Source organism: Monomorium pharaonis, chromosome 6 (assembly GCF_013373865.1).
Source record: "Monomorium pharaonis isolate MP-MQ-018 chromosome 6, ASM1337386v2, whole genome shotgun sequence".
Lineage (NCBI taxonomy): Eukaryota > Metazoa > Arthropoda > Insecta > Hymenoptera > Formicidae > Monomorium > Monomorium pharaonis.
In genome coordinates this window covers 21168349-21189725 of record NC_050472.1, presented here as the reverse complement: position 1 = coordinate 21189725, position 21377 = coordinate 21168349, and the positions used below count along the sequence as shown (strand labels likewise).

The window sequence follows — 21377 nt, the reverse complement described above, 5'->3', positions numbered from 1 at the left end:
GAACGATATTCTTTGTCGTTTACTCTAAACGGCAAGCCGGTGTAACGATTTGAGATTGAGGAAAGAAGTGGTATTACGCGCGGCATACGGGGACAGGAAACGGAATTCCGTAAGTCTTCTTCTCCCGAGTCGATACATATCAATAAATAATTGTGTTGCATGCGTGCGGGTGTCATGAATAATTTCTAATAATGACAGATACGCGGTTTACGGAAAGTAACGTCCCACGAGGATACTGACGCCATACGAATTTCCATATTTGCTGTAATAACAGATCGGAGCTCGATATTTCTCTTCTCTCTTTCTCTCTCTCTCTCTCTCTCTCTCTCTCTCTCTCTCTCTCTCTCTCTCTCTTTCTCTTTCTTGTAGAGGATGAAATTAATCGTTCGCGTAAACCGTATACACGTATAACTGCGCGCTGTGTTTTATGTTATACTTTATAAAGCCCCAACGGGACGTTCATGCTCGTGGGATTATCGTTGCATTTATCGTCGGAATATATCTCGACCGCTGTGACACGTCGCAATGTTTATTAAACTGCTGTCCCTTGCAAAATTCCTAGTATCTCACCCCCTTTTCATCGAATGACATTAAAGTATGCAAAAATTAATTAATTGGATACGATGTTCGATAACCGTTCGAGGGATAGTTGCGAAATACGCCTACATAACTTTCATCATAAGCTCGACAAATAAACGTTAATATTGGTGATTTTTTTTTCATTAAAAATGACTAATAATGTAATAAGACACGGTAATTCTGATATCTAATTATCAATCGAAACGGCATTAAACAGCAAATTAGTATCATATTAATATGAAACTAATATATTTTGTTTAACTATTATTATTTTATATGAACAAGAAATCATAAAGTCGTAAATTTCAGCAAAATGTATTTTTATTTTAATATTATAATAATCATCTAAAGAGCACAATGATTGTCTTGATAATAACAATAATATTACAAAATTCTCTAATTCTCAGTTTAAAAACATTGTTATTTTCTACGCGATATTTTTTTTTCTCTTAATTCCTAAAAATTATTAAATAACGAGAATATATTTTTTTAAATAAAACCATAATTTTTTTTATGAGAAATTGTGTTTTAACATAAATTCAGCGTGCATATTTAAAAACAAAGATTTCGTAAGTTTCTTGTTTTCTATAATTGAAAAACATTAAGGGATAATGGAGTAACAATGTCCTAGACTTTGCGTTTCGTTTGTCCAGCTTTTAAAAGGATTCAATATACATTTGGATTGTGATCTATGTATATATGTATTCGATTTACCGCCTGAAATCGATCGAAGCGACGTAGGGATGGGACACGCGAGACACCCGCAGTCTGCCGCGGAATCATAGAATTAATGCCACTGAAATATTTACGGAGTGCTTCGTGATCGTGCCGCGGATTGGGGTTCGACCCTTCGAAACCGCGTCTTATGCTTGTACGGGCGCGGCGGCCCGATTTTCCACTCGCTCGAACTCACGTACGCAGTCTAGAAGCTCCTCCGCCTCATAAAGCTAAGTAGTAATTATCGTCCGCAAATACGCAAATATAATTACGTGGGTTTGTTGCTAATCGCATCGCAACCTTCGCGTCACGACGTTACGTCTGTTTCGCTATACTCTACTTCGGACTCGTTAAGCGTGAAAACAATACAGATCGATTTGTAATGGAATTGTGTAAAAACGAAAAGAGTAAGATACTGATAATATGGTTTACTAATTTTGATTTTGATTTTTTTAATATGCTTTATTCATATCTTTGTTTTCTAAATACTTGAAAATATTTCTATCTTAAATGGCATTTAGATTCGAAACAATAAAACGCTTAAAGCTGTATTTTAAATCTTAGCACATTTTAAAGAAACATTTTCAAATATTTAAAAAACGAAAATAGAAATAAAATATTTTAATGTTTTTAAATTAATTTTTTTTTATTATTGAAAGGTAAGTTTCACCGAAACCTGCCGATTGAAACGCATTTTCTTTTGCAACAAATTATCGAGAATGAATACTTTTATGATTTAACATTCAGTGATGGTTTGTATTAGATAGTTTCGAAGTATTAAAAAAATTAATAGATATTCAATTAGCGAAAGTAATGCATGAAAGTCATTGTTCTTGAATTCATATAGCTGTAACTATATTACTGATGAGGCTTACACTTCACGCTTGCACATAAATGTGCAGGTCCGTGACGTAACCGCTGGCTATAAATCAAGCTTCAGAAATAACTGCGGTCGGTTGGCAGTCGCTATTTTGCCATAGATAATTGCGTTAACGAGAGCGTGCCAGTAGAGTTGATGGCAAACGGAGAAGAGAATATTTTCCTTGGCATACAAAATAACTGTGCTTAATTATGTCAGAGTAGAAAATTCTTTCTATTTTAGGTAGTGTATTTTCTTCGTTCGTTATATTTTTTCTGACGTTTTATTAATTTTCATAATTTTAGATTTTTGTTTCAAAATCTCCAAGCTTGAAATTCTAGAAATTATAATTAATTTAGTAAAGTAAAGTGAACAAGTTAATTAAGTAAATGAGAATAAAGAAGGGATATTTACACAATAAGTATTTTGTATCAAAATGCAACTATGTACAATAAACATTGTATTACTATTTCAAAATAATTAAGATATATGGTATTTTCAGAAAGTAAAAATCGTGTCAAGAAGTGTAATTAATTGTTGGATCGCGGTAACGTCGAAGAGTTACGAATCGTGAATAATGAACGATTTGAATGATTTTGTGAGTTCCTTGTGCTCGCGCTTTCGCGACTTTCAGCAACTTTGCATGATGCAGTTTTACGTGTACATTTTATTGCCATCGTAAACCGTGGTATTATCACCGCAGTTATTAGCGCGAATTTCCCTATTACCATACATATATAGATTTAGAAATCAGCACTCCCGTACAATCTCAAGGCGTGAATGATATCGCAATCAAGAAGAGGTTTTGCCACTCCTATTTCTTGCTACTAAACTCCTAGTTTCACGCTGAATATGATATCGTTTTATTGCGCATTTAAATTTAAATATTTATCAATCACTGTCTTATAATTGTAACGGAAATTAGTTAGTGACTTCTTAAAACAGAAATGAAGAAAAATATTTTTGTAGAACTTGTTTTTTTTTTATTTTCTCTCGATAAATAATTACTAATACTTTAAATTATTGTAATATATAAATTTTAATTTAAATTGGATGAAAATAATCTCTCAATAAAGTGAGTCTACTTTTTCATGGACCAGTGGGATCTATAAACTGATCGCTCTTATTTAGAGATTAAAGGTTTATTTAAATAAGCGCGTGATTAATTACTGTTCAATAATATAATCTTTCAAGGGGCATTGTTCGTAGATGCACGTCCGTTATGCATCGAGAAGTGACCTAATCGGACTATACGTAAAAAGAAATGCGTGCGGATGACTCGAGCGGAAAGCGCGCTCGAGCGGCGAAGGAAAAGTGATCAAGTTTTCGAACTCTTGCGTTATAGGGCGAGTTTACTGCTCATCCATAATTAGTGGTAATAAACTCAGAGATGTGGAAACCGGAGCGGGGAATCGGTCAACGATACCGAAATACAGTTTTGAGCACAGTAAAGGTGAAAAAAATGCGTTCATAAGCCGGACATGATTTTCTAATAATGGATTTAACTTCATTAGACGTTCTCACGCGTGTGAGAATTCAAAATTCTACGTAACAAATGAAAGAGAATAAGAGGACTTGTATTAATTGTTACCAAAAATAATCGAAGAAATAATACAAGGTATCTAAACCGAGAACGAGGATCTACTTGATTTATATGATTTGTTTTTGAAGTTTTATTTATTGAGAAATAAATGAGGGTCTTATTCGGCTCAAATATCTTAAAGTGATTTTATATATATTTCATATAAATCATACCGATCACACTTTTTGCGAGCGAATCTATTAAAATTAGAGTAACAGTCACATAACATATTTTTCTTTGAGGCAAAAAAGTAACATTTTAAAAATTAATTTTAATCATAATTTTCATTTTTCACATTTCCGTAAGGAAAAAATTATATTGCTACCTAGGATGATAAGTGAAGAAACTGATAGATTGCAATATTATCTTGTGAAAGATATTGATATGACAGTTATAACTTTCTTACGTTTTTCCACGTAAGATGGCAAGAGTGATCTCGATAATTTAAAGACTGATATAAATACAACGTTACTACCTGCCTGTTCGATTTTGATTAATTTACAATCGTGTTCGATTCCCGCGTAAAGAATTTTAATTTTATCTCGCAACCGTGTCATCAACTAATGACTCGATCGCCGATGATTACAACGTTTAAAGCTCGTAAAGTAGCGCCAACAAAGTTGCGGCCAATCATAACCGATTACAAATTTTGCATTTATGGATCCGCGGCTTATTGAATATGAGGGGAAACGTTAATTAGGGACTAATGACGGTTAATACGGCCTCAGGTGTACATTTGCACATCGATAAAACGGAAAACGAAGAAAGTCAGATAATAGGTGTGCAAAGATGAGGCAGCTACCAGCTAAAAATTGAGCTTTTAAGCAGTTGTTAAGTAAAAATAAAAGCGTACGTATCAGATACCTGAATACTTATTGTATTACAAACGGAAAAATATAGAGGTGAGTTGTCGAATACGTACCATTTAAATTGTTTAAGGTATTAAATTGTTTTTTAATATACTAAACTAAAATATAACTGGAGCGCGTTTTTCACCTTTGACTATAAATAATACAGAATAAGGGAAATGTTGTATAAATGAATAACATAATTACAATTATAATGTAGGTTGTAAATTATATTGATTTCAAAATAAGGTATAATATTATATTTTACATCAAAATTTTAACAATTATCAATTATTTATATATTTTCTTATGTAGTTTTGTTACCATATTCTAAGCAAGTTTGCTGCCAATTTGTTAACATAATATTTCAGATAGTATGTCCAATGATATAAATATATCATTATATATATAATGTTTAAAAATCTTTCACCTTTTTTTTAAAATTATTCAATAAATAGAAAAATATAAACATTTAGCACAAAGTCGTACAATTACATTATTATCAACTACACAAATAGATAAAAAAATATTTAATATCAGTTGTATTTTTTAAAATGTTACCTATTAAATTTTTGTTTATATATTATTTATTTCTTATTTATTATATATTTTTATCATTAAACGTGATGTTTATATATACAAATATTAAATATTAAAATAAGATACAAGTTAGGTACGATTAGTACGCATTCAGCAACTTTCTTCTATATTGATTTCTTTAAATGCGATGCCGTATATCTTCTTTACATTTGGTGTTCAATTTGTCAATTTTAATGTAATAATATACATCTTCAAAAAAATCTACCCTTAATACAATAGTGAGCAGCACATTATTATACTGTAACAGGGAGATAAGCGAATGTACTCGTGGTGAGATGAAAGCCAACTTTGAAAGAAGCCATCAGCCCATGCAGGTGAAAAAAGGACGAAGGACGGCCGATCGGACGCCGTCCTAACGCTCGGTAATAGATTATCGGGGATCGTTTCTCGCCGCAGGAAGAAACCGACGAAGAAAGAAGTTCGCCTTTGTGAGGTAAATGGGATGGATGGCGGAAACAAAAAATAAATTGATTATCCATATCCAGCGGGATAATTTGTTTTCGCCTTTTCGCTCGAGAAAAGGGCTATACCTCCGATCAATATCATCTGAATACGTCGCTTTGTAAACGGTGACTAAAAAAATAGATAAACGTTGCTTAAGTCGTTAATTCATAAGTTTTTTTAGTCGTCCACGACCGGCATGACGAAGCACAACAACGTGTTAAAATTTGGGCAACCAGTATCGTTTCGTGGCTTTGAGAGATACCCGATGCTCCTTTTTTTTCCGCTCACTTGCGAAGTGCAAAAAATTGTAATTGTTTTAAATTGTTCGACTTGCAAGACAATAAAAACGGTGCGCTGGCACAGGCGCGCGCGCGCGCGCGCGCGTTGGGATGTAAGATGATTTACTTCGAGAAGGCTCACTCGGTTAAGGGTACGTTGAAACCGGTTGGTGTTCCTTGCTTTCATTCTCGAATTCCCGTTTGTACGTGAGTGTGAGGTCACTCGGATGCAGCAAGGCCGCATCGTTTATTTTGCTCCATAAATCTGTTGACTTGATGGTTTCTTCTTGAATTACTGGAGATGTCTTCAGCGTTTACCTAACACAAGATGAATAAGATGAGAAAGCATTTAAAGAGCATTGGAAGCAGTGCCTATTACAATAAGAGAGGCATACTTCAGTTTATCGCATACAACACTAAAACACTAAAACATCCAAAAATAAATTTTATTAAAAATGCAAAGCTAACAATTATATAATAATACAATCGTCGCGCTGCGAAGCGACCACCTCAAAGATAATCGCCGGATAAAGAAGATGATTGACATTACCTTCTTCGAATTTCACTCATTATTCTTTTTACAATACAACATTTGCAGAAAAGGTTCGATTTCCCTTCACGCCCCGAGCCGAAATCTCACAAGAGATTTCCCAAAGTGGCGGAAACGATATGCAACAGAGGTGCAACCGAGAGGTTGCATGATAACTTGAAAAATTTCCTGACACGCGAGTGTAACACGCGCATAATGCAGCACGCGCGCGAGCACACGCTCCGCGTCGTCGTCCCGGCTCACGCAGGTGAATCGAGGAAGCGAACGGAGAGCCGTTTCGCGGCGAGGATGACGGCTTATCGTGCCGATCGTATAAGTTGCCGCATTCCGATAGAAATCGGGCGGCCCGATTATCTCGCTCTTCTTCTCTCATAACCCACTCCCTTTCTCTTCCCTCGTCCGTTATCGCGCGAATCGCGGGGCTTGCCTTCGGATCGCGAAATGCAAATTGGCCAATTACGGGCGCAACGTGCACACCGTCGACGCCGTGCGCGCCGATTTATCTCGCTTTTTGGATTTCTCAATTTACCGAGACGCACGCCTAACCCTCGGGAAGCTACGCAGAGGAGGATTTTGATGATTTTTTAGAAAATAGTATTTTACATTATATTACAAAATATTCTTAATAATATATTCGTTACGGTTTGAACTATTTACCGTGCGGTTTGCAGAAAAAAAAATTGTGCAACTTATATTCTCACCTTTTAAGAATTTCTCTTTGAGAGATTTTATACACGAAAGCCACGAATGTGTGAATTGTGAGTTTCTATTTTATCAATTATCCGACCAGGCCGTGTTTTTATCATTAATAAAGTGGTAGGTTTAATTTCTGAGAAATGAGGGAGTGCCGCTTTAGAAGGTCTATGTCGTTATTAATGAAGTTTTTCTATAAAAATATATTTTGTACAAGATTTCTCTAGATTTTAACGGACAAATACGTAACTACTTTACGAATTACGTTATTTGGACAATATGCGAATTTTTGCGTATCGCTCGTTACAACGTTACCGGCGCTTTATTGTAATTTGGACGCTCACTTTGTAATTAGGCCGGTTGCCCGTAATTGCACGATACAATAAGCAATTGCGCGGCAGCGCGCAGGAAGGTCATGAGCAAAGTGGCACAATTTCCGGCTTTACTGTGGCACATTTATCATTAATCCGGCGAGAAATACACTTTAAGGGTTGCATTACGTGTTTGGTGGAATCATAAATACTGATTGCTTGCAAAATTCACTGTAATTACGATACGTCCGAGCCGATCTTCTTTCGTGGAAGCGTAATTACATCGCAGCACATGCTGCACCGACACGTAAGCTCTTGCTTAACTCTTTTTTTTTCTCGTTTACTTCCCCACGATGAAATCAGTGCGATAATACGACAACATTGTACGATCGATCGGTACACAACACATTCTATTATACATTAATCAGAACGACTCATTATATAAGCTGTTTCATATCATGTGTCATTGAGAGTATTTAGTACAAAAAGTCTTTAAATACGGGAACACGAGAACATCAATCAGTTTAAAATCACACCAGATAAAATTAGAAAACGATAATTATTATTAATTCCAGATTACATATAAAACGTGTATTTGATCGCAATTGATAAACAAGTCAAATCGTTGGAATAAATAATTGAATTTGTGCTACAAAGTCCGTATAATTAAACGAAACGTTAAAAACTGTGTACGGAAATTCTTACACATTTCATTTGCATATTACAACGAATTATGACTTTTAATTTTGCTCACGTACTTGCTTCGTAAACGATTATACTGTTAATTGCTTGAACATACGTAAGAAAGTTATCTTATCGCCGGAATGGTCGATCTTTGGCCTTGAAGGAAAAATGTGGGCCGAAAGTGGAGAATTGTCAAGGGATAAATGACGTAGAAAAGTTTTGCATTATGTAAAATTATCAGAATATCGATTTTACGTTGGACAGTGCAAATCGACTTCGTATCGCGTGATTAGAAAAGTAAAATATTGTTAAGCTGGCATATTTGAAATTCATTAACTATTGAGAATTTTTATTTTATCATCAATAGTTTTATAGTTTCCTGACAGATTAAACAAATACAAAACAAAATGGTTCTAGTCATTAAAGAAAAAAAAAACTCTCAGGAAGTTTTTGTTTCTTGAAAGTTTAACTTTTTAAACTTTTGCTTGATTTTTATTTAAAAAAATCTGTAATTGTATCACAGATTTCAAATTTTTACATAAAACATATTGATGATTCGACAAATTGGATTCATACAAGCAGATGATAACAATTTGGGAATAATTTGCAAAGTAACGTGTGTTTAAATAAATAATGTTTAAAAATGAAGAATGGATATTTATGTAAATAAGATATTTAGATTGTAAAAATTAAAGCGATAGTTGAGCCTTGAAATGTTAAACACCTAAGTATTTTGTCGTAATTATTGAAAAGCATTGTAGATTATGCACTGTGCTTAAAAAACATATAATAGTAATGTACAGTACAGATGTATTGGAGAAAATGTTATAAAAATGACACAAGGGATCTATAAGAAAAACAATTTATTCGATCAATATCTTCTTTAGCAATAATAAACATATTTTTGGTTTTACCGATTAACATGAATCGCTCGCTCATACTCGCAAAATCTCTTATCACTATTATACTTTCTCTCTCTCTCTCTCTCTCTCTCTCTCTCTCTCTCTCTCTCTCTTTCTCTCTTCCTCACAGCATACACATCTACGCGCACTTTTTCCTTTTCACTCTCAAGGGACACATATACGAATATCTTGAAAGGTACCTACTTATTGATCTATCGATCGCGATCCTTCTCTACACATAAGTTTACATGATCATAATATATATATATATATATAGCACAAAATTGCTTGGCGCACGAGCCTCGTATCAGACGTGTCGCGCTATGGTATTCGCTAATTAATTAATTTACCCGTTTTAATTAGCCAATTAAATCGGGAGAACGGTATATACTTCTGCGCGATCTGGTTCGTCGATCGTCGCGGGGCTTTCATCGCCAGTGAATTAACGAAACGTCGTCGATGGACATTAGTTTAAACTATTCTTAATCGTCGCACATAATTAATGAACGTGCTAATTCTAATGGTATGTTACAATCTGTACGTACGTACGAAGGACCGGGATCTCTGGTAAGCCTCGAGTTTTCGCGATTTATATCGTTGACCTCGTACGATATCTCGTTTCGTTTTTGTGTATTTTACTTGAACTCTGAAGAAAATGAAGAAAACTCGATTGCGCTACCAACCGATCAAGTCCGACTTATGCTATCTTTGGTCCTCTAGCCGCTATGATTCGTTGCCGGATATGCAAATTTCGTTTGCGTCGTCGCAATTCTCGCTTTCGCTTACGTTCACGCGGGGACGGATGATCTTTCGAGATTTTGAAAAATCGGATGTTCCTCGGGAGAAATTTCTCAATTATTTACATAAAACTTCCACGCGTGCCTGAAAAGCCATATTCCAGAAGTTTTATACGCGAGCTAACAATCGTGTATATTTTAACATCAATTGCTTCTTCTTTCCGTGCAGATAAAGTACAGCGTGCTTATCACTTAAGCTACACATTTCGCTTTCCTTTTCGCATCGATACAAAAATAATCACTTCCATTCGCGCTTTTCTTTCACAGCAGTAACTCCCTAGGTAGGGAAGTATCTCTTAATTAATAACGACGTATGAAAACGTCCGTCGATATTATTTGTACCGATAATTTTATAAAGGTATGCTAAAGAGCACGCGAAGTGTAATAAAACGTCAAAATTGGAGTCGCAAACATAACTTATAGAAAAATTTGAAAATATCGATCGTGAAGTATATCCCGTCGGATCGATAACGTTTCAATACGGTGTATCATTTTTAAAAACAGACGACTTTGGCTTCGATGGACTATGATACGTGACAGAAAACAATAAAATCAACTCAGAGCTCTCGAGACAGCTTGCGTACATTTCTATTTCGTTTCACTTAGACTCTCACATATCGATTGTAAAATAAAAAGATCACATAGAGTCGGTTGTTCCAACTTCTTGGTAAATTTATCTGTCAAGTAAGCATGTGTCTATCTTCATTTTTTTTTCTAAATAAATAAAGATAAATATATATTTACGTGATAGGTAAGTTTACCAAAAAGTTGGAACAACCGGTCTATAAGAAATAGCTTCTTAATAATTTCAATTGACAAACAAATTAACATTTGTTATCAATTGTTGTATGACTATAAATTGTGCGGAATCTAAATGGTTTTCTAGTCAAGCTGCTCACTTAAAATTCACAGAAAATATATGTAAACGGTTATATCGTATTAAAACTAATAATGTATAATATAATTAAAGGAACGTATTAAAAATAATTTTGATGTCTGCATCTGGGCGTTACGGAGCTTAAGTGTACATGAAACATACACGTATTATTTGTGTATTTAAAGGTGAAGACGCACTTTATAATACAATATGAAGGTGTAGTGATGATTTCATAAGTACGAGTCGAATATACAACGGCACCGAAGAAAGACACATTCAGGCACTTTGTTTTTACTAGCAACATCAGGTCAATTAAAATGGATAAATCTATTAACGAGGAAAATTTACGCGAAATGAAAAAGAAAATTTTCCGATATCGATTTACAAGAAGAATTCTAAACCTGTATCCCGTGGATTGTGGAAAATTCTATATTAGGACGTAGAGTTTGACTTCGTAAAAGTAATATGTAATATTCAGAAATGCTAACATTAAATTTATTTAAAACAATAAAATAATTTATTTAAAGACATTAAATTATTTATTATATTTTGTTTAATAAAAACTGTGAGCTCAAGATAGTTAGCACTATAACTGAATTGATTCTATGAAGCTTCACCTACTTGCTGTGACATCCGATATGCAATTATTTCAAACTATAAAATTTTGTACAACTCCAACTTTTTAGTCTATTGACTGAGATATTTATATTACTTTTACGACTTCAAATTTTATATCTCAATATCAAACTTTCCAAAATTTACGACATATCTAATTCTTAGTTTTAACTTGTTTGTCGCTTAAGCATAAAAACATCAAAAAATAAAAACTTCAACAGCAGAAATTCATGAATACATGCGAATATCCTGCATACGTGCTTCAAGAAGTGTAAAGTATATATATGTTTACACCTATATGTACAGCTGTATTCTTGTTCGTCATTAAATTTTCCAAATGTCATAATTATCATTTCTTTATGACATATTAGATTTAATTATTAATATATTGCGGTATTGATTTATTACAACTCTTGAATAGTAATATATTAATAAAACCGAAATAAATTTTGAGAAATATTTTTAAAATTGGAAGTAAAAAAATCTTGAATTTTCTTGAATTTCGAATCTTGAAATCTTGAATTTTTTTGCGAATATCGAATCCTTTTTTAGAATTCTCGTTCACTTACTATCTCGAATTTTTTTCGAACAACTCAATGTTTATCAGATAAAAGAAAGAAATATCTGAAAAAAAAGACAGAAAAATAATACGCGCTTAGATTAATAATAATTTTACCTACGTCAGAGAAATATATCGGATAATACAGAAATGCCAAGGCACCGGATGGATTTTAAACACACGTCGACTGATTTATGTAAATACCTCGCGTACGATTGCGTAATTATAGAGAGAATTAAGAGGAGATACCGCGGTGTGGTGATTTCAACGGAAAATATTTACAATTCGTCCGTTTCTCACCTGAGGGTAAGCGACATCGGCGACTCGCGGGGAGACAGCGAGTTTCGCCAAGCTGGCTGACGATCCTTGAATTACGGTGCCTCGAATCTGTATAGTGCAATCATGCGTGCAATCGCGGCTGTGTGTATTTGTCGTTATTTGAGATATGACCGACCTATGTCGCTTTCGCCAGTTTTCCTTTTTTTTTTTCCGTTCGGGATCCCCGAGATTCTATCCCGACGACTCGCGTCACACTTTCGTAGACATTCCAAGGCACGTTAATACCATCGATACATTATTAGAGCTGTAAGAAGTACAGCTCGTGATTAAATCAGGCCGATAAAAGGGGTGATTCAATGCGAAAGTAATGTGTCGCGTATCTAATGTCTAATTTATATTCGCGTTTCAACCGGCGCGGATGTGTATATTGGATACACATCGGTGCTACTTCGGAGATACGTCGAGATGTATCGTGTGTTGCTCAAGAAGCCAGTATATTAGCATGTTGCGTATATATACATATATATCCCTGCATAGAGATAGAGTAGGCGTAATCACTGATATGACAAACGCGAAGCGCTAATAGTTATCTTTTCCCTTATATAGAAACCCGTATTCCAAACGCCCTTATAAAGATATCGGCGCGCTATCGTTGTCGCTCTACTTTTATCGCGTTTATTACACGTGAGGCGGGGGGATGGAATGATCAGAGAAGAGCGCGCCAAACATCTTTAGGAGCGCGTCCTGAAGCCACGAGCCAGAACGTGTAGCACACTGAGATCTACTCGGGATGAATAACGAGGATTCGATTCACTTTCTCACTTCAATCGCGAGATAATTGAAACTTGACTCGCGCGTGTACATAACTGCGTTTCGTATCCGTCGGAGCTGAAGCGAAATCTCGCAGCTTCCGGCAGCCGAAATCCGGCGGTGCTCGCGGATATCGCGGGTCCTCCTCCCCCAAAAACCGGTCCGCGATCCAACGTACCGCACGACTGTCCGGTTCGAGATGCCTGGACGTTTACGGACGAAGCGTCTGTCGGATGAACGGGTCTCAGCTACTGCCGGGGACGGATATCACGTGGTAACCTGCCGCGGAGGATGCCGCCGAGTGCAGTGATATCGGCGAGTGCCGGCTGCCGTTTGGCTGCGGTTGCTGCTGCGGCTGCGGCGGTATCTGCAGAGAGCGATAATCGAGCGCCGGTGCCGCCGGATGCTGACCTTCCCGGTGCCTACGTAGATCGACCTTCCTCTGGAACGCCTTCTCGCAGAGCCCGCACTGAAACGGCTTGTAGCCGGTGTGCTTACGCATGTGCGTTATCAGGTTGCTGCTCTGGGAGAACGCCTTGCCGCACACGACGCACTTGTGCGGTTTCTCACCTGTAACACGGAATCGAGAGCAGCTGGGTTAGCACGTTGCCGCTCAACTTTCGTTCGATTGTAATTATTATGCGTGATCATTAAAATATCTAAACATCGTGTGACGATGAATTGCCGCATTCCGCACTGAAAGAAATATTTTTTGTTAAATTAACAAGAAGCTACTGTAGCAAGTAATTTATTGATGTGGGACAGCAAATGACTCTGAAAACAAAACATTTGATTTGCTGTTCCATCCATTGAAGTTTAAGTGAACAAATGTGATTTGTATCTTAGACAATATATTTCGTAAAATAACAATATGATGAGAAATGATTTGCAATGGTAACTGTTCCTTCTAAGCTATTCTTCCTCTTGTTTTGACAACAAAAAGCTTTTTCTCAGTGCGCAAAAAAAAAACAGTTTTGCTGTAGTATCTAAAAATTTATCTGCATATATATATACATATATATGAAAATAATTTTGTTGGTTTATCAAAATGATTATGCAGGACTCTCAAGCGTAATAACATTGATATAATTTCAATTTAAAAGTCGTAAGAAATGTTGCGCTTCTATTTAAAACTCGATTAAACAAAGTTAAGTGATAAATTAGGTGAATACAGTTATAGGCACAATAGATTTTGATCGACGACGATTAGCCACATCGCCATCGACGGAAGGCGTGAATTACGCCTGAAGTGCGCGCGTTGCAAATTCGATTATCGCGCGAGGAAGAGACGAGAACCGACGGCGAGTGGAATAAATGAACCAAGGTTAATCAAACGCAACTGAATCAACCAATAAATCGTAGCGTCAGCCGGCGATAACGCACTTGCGCATCTGACAATAATGACTGAAAAGCCTTCGCTCGCGATCTCTCCGAAGCGCACCTTAGCGCGACTCATTCAGGTACAAAGTGCAATCAAGAGCAATTATTTTACATGTAAAACGAACGAGCGAAGAGTGCCGTCGCGTAGGCGACACCGATACGTGACGGCTGACAAATAATCGATACGCTTGACGGCGCGCCGCCTTCGGGAAAAATTAGCAGGGAAATTAAAGGAGACATCGATAACCGCCATGTGTGTGGTGTGAGAAGATAATCGATTACTTGCATCCTATATAGAGGATATTTTATAAAACAAGAATGTGGCCGTATGGTGTTAAACAAAAATTTGTCTAATCGATATAAGGTCGGTGAAATCGATCGCCATCCACTTTGATATACAATTCGACTTTCATATGATTTTTTTTCGCAGGTCGATCTTTCCATACAAAAATATCAAACAGGTTATATCGGATATTTTATATATCGGAGATACTTTATCCCGATAATATTCCTGTGGTAATATAAACAAACCGATTTAGGAAAGAAAAAAACATATGAATTCACGCAGAGGTGCAAGCGAATCACCTGTGCTAACAAACCGGCGATCGCTTCTATCTTTGGCAAGGTTAATTTTTTTACCAGATGACTAAATATTTTTTGTTTACCTCAGGGAATATGCATTGAAAATCTTTCACCCCTTTTAACTGCCCGTCACAAATTTATTGTTTTTGTTTTTAAGCGGTTTCACCGATCGGACGCAGAGCTCCACGTACTCCTTCCTCCGCGCGAATTTTCGGCGCGCAAAACGTTAACGTTAATAAGAACCACTCGCGGAGCGATATATTTCATCGCGACTCCGCGGCAAATGCAGTTTCATCGAAAGAAAGTGGAAAGTGTCACGAGAAACATCATTTGTTAGCGTCAGCCGCATAATCTCGCACGCATCTCGCGATATCGTTACACGAAAGGAAAAAAAAATCAACAACTTCTGCGTTAATCACTCTCGCGAATCTTGACGCTCAAGTGCGATCGTCCAGCGACAGATCGCGGCCTCGTGGTAGATAGCAGTAATAATAAAGAAGAGAGGAGAGAAAGAGAGAGAGAGAAAGAGAGAAAAAAAAGAGAGTAGCCATACTTGTAAACCTCCTGTCACGGCCTTCTAAAAGTCCACCGTCGCTCGTCTAACGACGATCGACCGGCGGTGATAGCGACGAGCAAACACCTGTACCCGCGGAGACGACGATCCCCTCCCTCCCCCCTCCCCTCTCGCGCCCGCTCGAAAATTCCGAGCAAACAGTTTTATGATTGTAAAGCGACGATAAACGCGAACGGACGCCTCCGAATGTTGTAACGTGACGGAAGGCGTCGTCGTTAAGATTCTATCGGAAAGAAATTAATTCCGCGAGCGGACGTTGCGCAATGCGGTATGTCTTTACCCCTCTCCCCTGCCCCCCTTCCCTCCTTCTATCCTTCGCTTTCTCTCTTTTCCTCTCCTTCGAGCGAACTGCATAAACGGCGGAAGAATGAATTCGCTATGTGTATCCCGGAAGCAAAAAAATAAACGAATGGCTCTCTTCGCGGAAAAAGTAGGAACTTCATGTCATCGCGCGAAGCGAGTAATCGCGGGATATTTAATGCTCGCGTCGAGAGAGATAGGATCGGTGACGAAAACGATTCGATTTACGTCTAATCGATGTTTCACTTGCAGTTGCACGGCGAAATGTTACGGCGTTATAAACGTTCGTGAATTATGCTTTTTTTTTACGCCTACACATTTTTTATAAAGGCAATTCTTTGTTTCAGCTGTCCCCTTTAGATTTATTAATTTTTTAAAATTTTATATTTTATTTTAACAATAATACACTAAGAAAAAAATGTTACTTTGACTAAATTTTCCAACTAAATTAAATTTTGTCTATTCAAGTATTTATATATTTCAATTAACTATATAAATACTTGACTTGAAATTTAATTTAAAATTAAATTCTCGAACTGACAAAATTTTAATTTAGTTGGAAAATTTTATCAAGTCAACAATATTTTTTTCTCAGTGTACTATAAAATATTTTCCTACTTAGCGTTCGAATATTTAAATGTCATATTAATAAGCTCTAAGAAAATATCTTATTTTTATTCTATTTTATTTTGAAAAAGGAAAACGATATTTCTTATTTTAACATAATATAATAATTTTTTTATTATTATTCAGATTAGATCTGTTTTGTTATTACTTTGAACTTATTAAGAAAATTTTGTAACACACAAATTCCTGACAGTCACCAATTAATTTGGAGAAACATGCGGGAATAAAGCTCTCAAAATTTTCAGATTTGGTTTTTATTTTCTCCAGGAAAATATAACCGCCATAGTTATTAGTATGTTCCAATACGTATAAAGAAAACAGATATCCATTTCTTGTATCCCATGTATACGCTCGAAATAAAGAAACTTTCTGTTTTTCTGACTCATGTCGTTGACGCGAACGAATGTTCTTTCTTTAAATTAAATTTATTGACATTTCATTTCGATATATATTATTGTCGGCCGCAATGTACGAGCGCGTACAATAGCGGTAGTAGATGACAGTGTCGCTTTGTCGGAGCAGCCACGCCGTTTCTTACCATCCTTCACGACCACCACGAAGGAAAATACAATTATCGTAATTGTATCACGATTCAATTTTTATATCGTATTGCTTGACGCAGGGAAAAGCGCTATCGCATGCCGTTAATATCTCAAGACAATTTATGGGCTGCGGGCAAACACGTCGATTTCGCTTTGTATGTTTTACGATATATTTCCCGTACGTTTGTATCAACAATGGATAAGATAATTGTGAAACAACAAATTGTGAATAATCTAGTTAAACTAACATCACTTAGGAGAAGCGTAATAATTGAAGTGTGATATGGTGTATTGAATTTATGTCGCACATTATACGTCTCAATTAGGCCGAAACATTCGAACGTATTGTTATGTTCGAATAATTTGAAATAAAAAAATCCACGTTCGAATACTTTGAATTATACGAATTCAACTAATAATCAGTCTGTTGATTAAACGTACGGAGAGAATTTTCTCTTAAAATTTACCCTCAAAATCTGGGGATTGTGGGATAATGTGTTGAGAAATTTTACCATACTCTTTAGTAAATTTTACTAAAAAGTATAGTAAAATTCCTCGAGTTAACACATTATTCTATAATTACCAGATTTTGAGGGTAAATTTTAAGAAAAAATTCTCCGTGTAGGAATTGAATATCAGATTGCACAATATAGACGCGCGATGATTTTAAAACAAAATGATTATCGATACGGAATCGATAAAGAATCTCGCGCGAATGCGTCGCTAATCGAGAAAAAATTGCGCATCGATATAATAAAATCTATCTGCGATTTCGGTAATTTTATTTACGCGAATACACGCGACACATACACACACACACACACACACACACATACACAATGTCCGTTGGATACATCGCATCGATGCATATTTATTGCGCGTATATTTATTACCGGGTATTCATTACGCATACAACTAATGGGATGGTAATAAAAAATTGGGTATGCAAACTTGCAAATGCCGCGCGCTTAATTGCATTGCACATTCGCCTCGAGCGAGCAAACGCGACCGATTGTTATTCCGCGTGCACAGTCTTCCGCGACTATTTTTTACGATCCTATCCAGCACGTGCCACACTATTGACGCCGCGAACATTTTTCCACTAAAAAGTGTTTCACTTCGCATAAGTATTTCCTGTATTTCTTTACTTGCATCTCCTCGCGTTAAGTAACGAGGCATGCAGGTTGCGCAAGACATCGTTAGGCACGTGTTGTATGCATCATGTCGCTTCTACACTGATAGAAAGATGTGTGATATTTGCGACTATAACTGCATAATAAAATAATTATAGTCGGGAATATCATTCTTATTATAGCAACTACGACAATAATATTAGTAACAAAAACCATATACTTATAATAACTTCAACTATGAAAAAAATTGCACTATAAATTATATAACTGCATTATTAAAATTATAAAACTGTATTATTAAAATACAGCATATGGTTATTATTACTAAAATTATATTTTATAGTAATATAATTACTATAAAAAATGATATTTCCAACTATAATTATTCTACTAGATTATAGTCGAATACAACACATTTTTCTATTAGTGTACGCGAAGCAAAGCTTTTCCACCGGGAAGATTTATACGAGGAGTTCGCGCTCACATGATTCAGAGCTTCTGCAACCCCCGTGTCGGCCTTGGGACACAACGCGGTGAACACTTCGCGGAATTAAAGGTAACGGAGCTCGATAGGGGAAAATAACGGATAGAACGGAATTATTAATAATGCCCGATATTACGAAGTCTTCCGCGCTTGAAAAGTAAGACAATCGCAATACGTCTAATTGCGAGCAAATATTTAGTTAATTAACTCGAGGAGAGGGAGAGGGATGGGGGAAGACTAATATTCAGATCGAAGCGGCGATTAAATCACATTTGCCATACCTATTTGCCTTCCAAGACTTATAACGTGTAACGAGGCGCGCTCTGCTGTGGGAGGGATGGGGCGGTACGGGGGTGGAAAAGGAGAAGAGTTGTGACAGCGCGATGTTTGCCCTGGACTTTTTAATTTCTCCGGGATCGAGCGGAGCGCGGGGAGGGTAAGGGGGAGGGAGGGTGGTATCGCCGTCATCTCGCCGCGCGCGGACGAAGAAACGAGAAGATACGATTCGCGCGGGCTGCCGGACAATATTTATCGAGAGTGTCAGCGACCCATACGAACATGCGTATACACCTCGTCCTACGTACTGTGCCTATCGATCCATCTCGACTCTCATTACCGGCCCCTTACCGGCCGACTTAAATATTTACCGCTGAAACGTTTGCTTCGCGGCCGATTATAATGATAGGAGCGAATAGCGCGCCTCTCTGTATATGTGCGTGTGCGTATGTGTGTACGAGTGACACACACGGCGAAGTGAGTTCTCTTAATTATGCAGGTCCGTCTCTTTTAACGAACGTGATGTAATGGCGGCGATGTATCGACTACGGAGAGAAAGACGGGCGGGGAGAGAGAGAGAGAGAGAGAGAGAGAGAATCGATTTCGTGCGGATTTTTCGCGCTAGGGAAACCTCGTTAAAAGATCTCCGACGACGTCACGCGATTAACCCAGCGATTTTGGAAAGGGCATCAAACATCCATGTTCGAACGCTCAAACATTATTGGAGGGAACCAAGATTTCATTAAAGAAGTACAGAGGACAAAATAATATAAGCACTTGAAAAATATACTTTTTTTATTAATAAAAGAATAATCTGCTTCAACCCGCAGGTTAGCGAGTTTATCCTAGCAGGAGAATTTTTTGAATTTGATAACAATAGATTGTACAGCTCGAAAAAATTTATTTTAAAAAATATTATAACATAATTAGATTCCTTCTGTATTTTTCAATTTCTATTTTTATTTGTGCATCGTGCACATAAATCTTAAATCAAAAGAGAAACATTTTTTGATCATTTGTTGAAGAACATTCTTGTTTTTAAAAAATAAAGATTTATAAATAAAAATACGAATAAATATTATTTCTATAATCTAAATTGTTTTGCTCAACAACGATGTTATCTTAAAATTACATAAAAAACGATATATAATTTCATCTCTTATCTAGATAAATTCAAAATTAAATAATTTTTACGTCTAAAAACGTTTATATGTAATTTATCTTTATCATACTTTTTCCTATAATATATCTTAACATGAACAACCAAATCCTCAAAAAGGCAGCTTTAGCTTCAGATTAAGTTACAAAAATTATTAAAGTGGTTTTTGTTGAATATTTTATTTTCCGATTAATTATTTAAATATTAAAGAAATTGAGAGTAACAAAAAATATGTAAAGAAGTTCGAAGTAAACCCCCCAAAAATGGTAGAAATAAGTATACATTTAATGCCGGTTATTCTAGTGTCGAAAGGTGTTCTATCAGAGAAATGATATATCGCAACGTTGCACTGGTAATCAATTAAAAAATGTATGATTCCAAACGATAAAATCTGTATTTCAGAGAAATGAGAGGCCAGCCTCTTATTAACAAAAATAAGTACTGTATTCTCCAGGTGCTTACATTATATTTTGTCTATCCCCCGTAACCTCTTAGGGGGTAACGCTCACTATTATGCACTTAGACCCGCGGTGATCGAAGTGACCTGCGAATTTAGCTGTTGCGCATCGCAACAAATGTAGGTTGACAAAATTATACGAGAGCGATGACAAGAAATTGCATTTCGCGAAAGCCCACCGTACGCCCCTTTCTTTGTTTTCCCGCCCCCCGTTTGGGGTTCAATGACGCGCCTGGGGGAAATCATAACGTTTGCCGGAACAATTTACTGGGGGGCAACGTAATATTTCGCTTGATACCTGCGCATTCGTCTCGATTACTCTTTCCGGAGCGCTTGGCGAACGGTTGTTTCAGCGAACGACGAGGTACGAGATATACGCGACCGGCCGTCGCGGCGGCGGCGGCGGCGGCGGCGCGCATTATCCGCGGATGCATGCCTCTGCATAAGCGAAAGTTCACAGCCGCGGAAACACGCAGCCAGCGGCCGATCGGTCACCGATGTATTTTTTCCCCGCCAATTGCTGGCCGGCATGCGGAAAAAAAGTTGTCCTCAATCGGCGGAAGCGATCATCACTCCCCGACTTGCTCGCGCGTAGGCTTACTCTCCTCTTTTCTTTCCCCTTTCGCGCGACCGGCGGCGGCGATGGGGGTGAACGGGGGATGTTATATCGATCCGCACGGAAAAGTCCGGCGAACGAGTCGAAATTACCAAGTAAGAAAGCATAATGGCAAAAATGCACGAGGGAGGAAGCGAGCATTTTTTTCGTCAATGACCGTCATCATATATGCCGCTGTCCCCGATTGTCGGGGCGCGCGTTGCATCTCCGCGCGATACAACAATAACACGAAAGGTGCATCGCGCAAATATTCTGTCGCAGCA

General features: G+C 37.0%; 1 protein-coding gene and 1 long non-coding RNA gene across 2 annotated transcripts in view; one reads left to right on the top strand and one right to left on the bottom strand.

The window, feature by feature from the left end:
• Positions 1 to 21377, top strand: part of LOC105839813 — a 146524-nt gene that overhangs the window by 37257 nt on the left and 87890 nt on the right. The gene's annotated exons all lie outside the window — the stretch shown is intronic.
• Positions 8992 to 21377, bottom strand: part of LOC105839812 (zinc finger protein 628) — a 38454-nt gene continuing 26068 nt past the window's right edge. The window contains exon 6 of the mRNA XM_028190592.2: positions 8992 to 13554. Coding sequence (XP_028046393.2) covers positions 13229 to 13554 — 326 coding nt within the window. The 3' untranslated portion in view covers positions 8992 to 13228. The remainder of the gene's footprint in view (positions 13555 to 21377) is intronic.